Here is a 5,288-nt window from a genome sequence, read left to right as displayed (position 1 = left end):
GAACTAGAACAGAACTAGAACAGAACTAGAACAGAACTAGAACAGAACTAGAACAGAACTAGAACAGAACTAGAACAGAACTAGAAAAGAACCAGAACAGAACTAGAATTGAACAGGACTAGAACAAATAAGAATTTTATCGAAAATTAACTTCGCTCCTTTTTTTGATATAAACAATTAGTGGATGTTCACATATTCTTGCTTTTTACGTCAAGTTTTTTTTTATAATTATTGTTTATTGAAATAAATGTACTTTCCAATTACGTGTTAACAGATTTATTAATAATTTGCTTGTTTCCTAATTATACATAAAATAAAATCATTAAACCGATCTCATTAATTTACGCAATTTGTTTAACGAAACAGATCATTAGGCACACTTTGTTAATAAAGAATTTATAATGATTTTTCATTTCAAGCGAAATTTTTCGTCATACAAATAATGAATATGGATTTTGTGGTGGAAGGAGAATTAATGTCAAAACCTCAATGCAAAGTAATATTCAAACAGCAAATCTTGCTGCTGAATTTAGAAAGTATTTGGAATTTTAATGAATTTATTATAAAACACATGAATATTATTATATTTTTAATTTAATACAGTTAAGTACACCCATATACACACACATGTGGTTTTATTTATGGTTAAAAGCAGGATAGCAATAAGTAGGTGCGGGTTAGTGAATGTGAAAAAAAAATTAAAAATTTTTTATGGAAAATTTAAATTTTTTGGCATGAATATTTTAGATTCAAACATTTTGTTTGGATGCTGATTGTTTTAAAAACTAGAAAATGTCTGTGCTTTTTGTTACAGTACGTCCCTTATATTTATTCTATACATATCTTATTAATATCTGTTTCGTGAAAATAAATAAGTTGTTTGTTCATATTTATAATAATTTCACTTCAAAAAAAAAAACAATACCTCGCAAAAAATTCTATACACAGTTTTTTTAAATTGCCATCCATCCCAGAGTCAGAGAAAAAACAACATTTAACAAGTTGAAGACTACAAAAAAAATGAAAACAATCACAAAGCGAGAAAAAAATCATGTTAATTGTGTTGATATTTTTGATTCTTTTTTTTTCTAGCTGCCGGTTCTACACATTTTCCATTTTCCATTTTGGTTTGTTTTTGCTATTGAAAATATGTAGATTTTTGTTGTTCATTCGTTTTTTATTATTCCACAGTTTGTTTTTCTTGGCAACAGTAGTAGATCTCGAGGCTTTTTTCAGTTCTCATTTTTATGCTTTTTCTATTTATTTACTTTTGAGTTTTTTTTTTTTCTTAATAATTTTTATACATGCATAATTTGTATGCTTTTTATTTGAAACGTTATGAAATTAATATTTTATGAAAATTTATATTAAAAAGAAGAAAATTATATTGTTGATATTTTTAATATGCAAAAGATGAAGACAATAAAAGATTTTGTTTTTCCAAGCAAAAATTTTTATCTGTTCAAGTTCTGTTCTAGTTCTGTTCTAGTTCTGTTCTAGTTCTGTTCTAGTTCTGTTCTAGTTCTGTTCTAGTTCTGTTCTAGTTCTGTTCTAGTTCTGTTCTAGTTCTGTTCTAGTTCTGTTCTAGTTCTGTTCTAGTTCTGTTCTAGTTCTGTTCTAGTTCTGTTCTAGTTCTGTTCTAGTTCTGTTCTAGTTCTGTTCTAGTTCTGTTCTAGTTCTGTTTTAGTTCTATTCTAGTTCTATTCTAGTTCTGTTCTAGTTCTGTTCTAGTTCTGTTCTATTTCTGTTCTAGTTCTCTTCTTATTTTGTCATAATTTTGACATAGTTCTATTTCAGTTCTGCTACAGTTCTGTTCTTGTAGGAAGTCTTCCACTCTATTTACCTTTAATTATTATTTATTTTAGCTATTTTATAATTTAGCAAGTGGTTATGCTTCTGTTAGACCCCATTAAAAATATGTTGCCACATAATTCATTTCTAATAAGATTGCACCTAAAAATAGCACCCATCACTACTTCTTTTCAAAAACAATTTATTAATATTTCACCTTCTTAAGCTCAGGCATGTAAATTGGAATCTTTTATGCTCAAAAATTTTGTCATATAAAATGAATTTTCCCAAATATATTAAATAGACTTATTGCTATGCTTTAGCTATATTTTCCCTAATAATTACAAATAAAGCTAAAAATAAAATTTCATTAAAAAAGTGTGGGTTTTGACCAAAAAATATATATTTTTTTAACACATAAGTATATTTTAAAATTTAGCTGCTGGCACGTATACTAAAAATTTTGTTTTTTTTTTCTACATTCCAAAAAATGTCTCCAAATCAAAAGAAATAGATTTAAAAAACACATATATATATATGTATACGTAGATGTACGATTGAATGTCTTTTTTTCTTAACACCAAACGACAAATGTTGACTAAAGGAACACCAGAAAAAGCAGCAGCAAGAGCGATGAAAGAAAATGTTGCCTGCAGTAAGCAAGCAGCTGAACTTTTTAGTATATATGTATGTGTATTTTTTTTAATATTTCTGTTGTTGAATAACACAAGCACAAAAATATCAGCTACAACAACCATCATATTGAATAAATGATCTTTAATATATTATATAGCTAATAACAAGAACACAAACAACAACAACAACACCAGTGACAGCAACAAACAACAACAACAACAGTATGATGAATCTTTAAGAATTTACATATATCTAAAAGACTATACAGTGTGTGTTTTGTTGTTGTTTTTATATGAATGATTCGTTTGGTCTCATCTCCTACAAAATCTTTGGCCACTTTAGTTGAACGACGCGATTCAAAACGTAAAAAACGATCACAGAGACAGATTTTTTTTTCGTTTGTAAGAAAAAAAAATAATTTAAAAAAGAATTGAGTTTTTTTGAAGAAGTGTATACATTTTGTTAAAAAAAGGTGAAAAAATTGAAAATTGCAATTGCATGAAAATAAACAATTAAAAACAAAATGAGAATTGAAAAAAAAACAAATTGTGAAAAAATAAAATATAAAAATTGGAAAAAATTATTGAATTTAAGGAAAATATGTGAAATAAAATATGATTTTAACATGATGACATAATAGTGAAAAACTCTAAAAATAAATATACAAGTGGCTAAATAAATAATATTTCAACTTTATATTAAAAATTTTATAATTTTTAATTTATTTTTTTCCAAATTTATTTAATATTCTAAAACCAAACTATTATTTAACTTAAACAGAACTGGAAATGAAGTACAACTTCACTAAAAAAAGAAATGAAACTCCACGAGAAGTGAAATAGAACTGAACTAAAACTAAAAGTGAACTGAATTAGAACTTAAGTAGATTCTACTGGAACTGAATTAGGACTGAAGTGAAATTGGAAATGAACTTGAACTGAATTAGAAGAGAAATAGAACAGAACTAAAACAGAACTAGAACAGAACTAGAACAGAACTAGAAAAGAACTAGAACAGAACAAGAGCAGAACTAGAACAGAACTAGAACAGAACTAGAACAGAACTAGAACAGAACAGAACCAGAACAGAACTAGAACAGAACTAGAACAGAACTAGAACAGAACTAGAACAGAACTAGAACAGAACTAGAACAGAACTAGAACAGAACTAGAACAGAACTAGAACAGAACTAGAACAGAACTAGAACAGAACTAGAACAGAACTAGAACAGAACTAGAACAGAACTAGAACAGAACTAGAACAGATCTAGGACTTTCTAAAAAATCTTTTAAATCATGAAAAAATAATAAATAAAATTCTAAAAGAGTTTACTTGCAAATTAACTAATTCCTTACGATTTCTACCCAAAAGGATTTTTTCATCGATTTTGTTATACCGGAAACTGTGATCACACTGCCAACATGCAAGTGTTTGATAATACCTTAGTAAGTATTCTAAATGTATTATTTTTCTTTTATTAAATACATCCCAATTTTACTTTATTAAAAAAAATTATCTTAAATTTTACATTCATGGAAATAAAAAATCGATAATTCGTATAACAAAAATGTCAACTAAATGTTAAAAATAAATATAATATTCTCAAAGGTTCCCCCCCACCTCTCCACTATTAACGACAATGCACCAACGCAGCATTTTAAAAATATCCATTTTTAATATTTTCTTTCAACCCAACAATTTGTTTGAGAAAACTTACTCAATTTCGTATTTGGATTTTAATCTGCCCCCAATATTTGTCACAAATAAATGCATAAATATAAATTTGTTTAAAAGTTTTTTTTGTCGTTTTCTTTTCACCATTCATAAGTATTTTACTAATACTTACTTACATATGACAAAACCACCGCTAAACGCCACGACAGTTTAATACAAAAAATAAATAATCGAAAAAAACATCAGCCAAATTAATTACAAATAATACATTTTTTGGCTGCAAACCAACTCGGTCAATGTACGTAAAAATTGAAATTTTGTAAGAAAGAACAAATATTTAAGGCGTATGAGCAATAATTGGAAACATATTAAAGAAAAACAGAAAAAAACAAAACATTTGTAAATCAATACTTGCCTCCACATTATGATTTAAATGCTAACGAACGGAAATATAATTCATTAGAGACAGATTTTTAAATTTTGCATTTCATTTGAAAAATGTTCAAAACCCATTTTATTTGCCAACAATCCTTTAATTGTTTAATTTTTTATAAGAAAATTTTCATGATCACATAAAACGTAGATCACTAGCTCAGTCTTATGATCAAACTACAATCACTATTTTGTGTATGCCGAAGTTTCTAACCATTACTGTAAACTTTGGATACCTTATCACTTGCTTTTTTTTCAATCACTGATATTTTGCTTACACAATCCATGTGCAATTACTTTATGACAATGTAACTTTTATTTTTATTGTAACAATTTCATAATGCTCAATTCCTCAAGTTTAACTTGAGGAAAAACTTATCGAATTTTTTGTGCATTTTACTTCTATATAAATTTTAATATTTTATTTCACTCAAATTAAAATTTGGCTTTTGAAATTAATTTCAAATTTTATGAATGCCGTCATTGAATTGTCTTTTTGCATTAAAATTATTAGCGTCTTAGTCATTTATTTTGTTTTGATTGTGGATCTAATTAAAATTCTATTATTTTGCTAATAATGGGAACTATTACTCATGCATACTTTCAAGGTTAATCAGGAGAATTTTATATGATCAATTGCAGAAGCTATGAACTAGAACAGAACTAGAACAGAACTAGAACAGAACTAGAACAGAACTAGAACAGAACTAGAACAGAACAGAACTAGAACAGAACTAGAACAGAACTAGAACAGA

The 5,288-nt window shown here is 26.9% G+C and overlaps 2 protein-coding genes across 2 annotated transcripts in view; both read left to right on the top strand.

Annotated features, from left to right (window-relative positions):
• Window positions 1-1,913, top strand: part of LOC111686778 (P protein-like) — a 4,263-nt gene extending 2,350 nt beyond the window's left edge. Inside the window, exon 4 of the mRNA XM_046955856.1 lies at window positions 1,866-1,913. Coding sequence (XP_046811812.1) covers window positions 1,866-1,913 — 48 coding nt within the window. The remainder of the gene's footprint in view (window positions 1-1,865) is intronic.
• A 910-nt stretch (window positions 1,914-2,823) lies between these two features.
• Window positions 2,824-5,288, top strand: part of LOC124421048 — a 10,707-nt gene continuing 8,242 nt past the window's right edge. The window contains exons 1-2 of the mRNA XM_046955854.1: window positions 2,824-2,895; window positions 3,794-3,872. Of these exons, the coding sequence (XP_046811810.1) occupies window positions 3,849-3,872 (24 nt within the window). The 5' untranslated portion in view covers window positions 2,824-2,895; window positions 3,794-3,848. The remainder of the gene's footprint in view (window positions 2,896-3,793; window positions 3,873-5,288) is intronic.

Source organism: Lucilia cuprina, chromosome 6 (genome assembly GCF_022045245.1).
Source record: "Lucilia cuprina isolate Lc7/37 chromosome 6, ASM2204524v1, whole genome shotgun sequence".
Classification (NCBI taxonomy): Eukaryota; Metazoa; Arthropoda; class Insecta; order Diptera; family Calliphoridae; genus Lucilia; species Lucilia cuprina.
The sequence above is the reverse complement of the archived record's forward strand: the minus strand, read 5'-3'. Positions and strand labels throughout refer to the sequence as shown.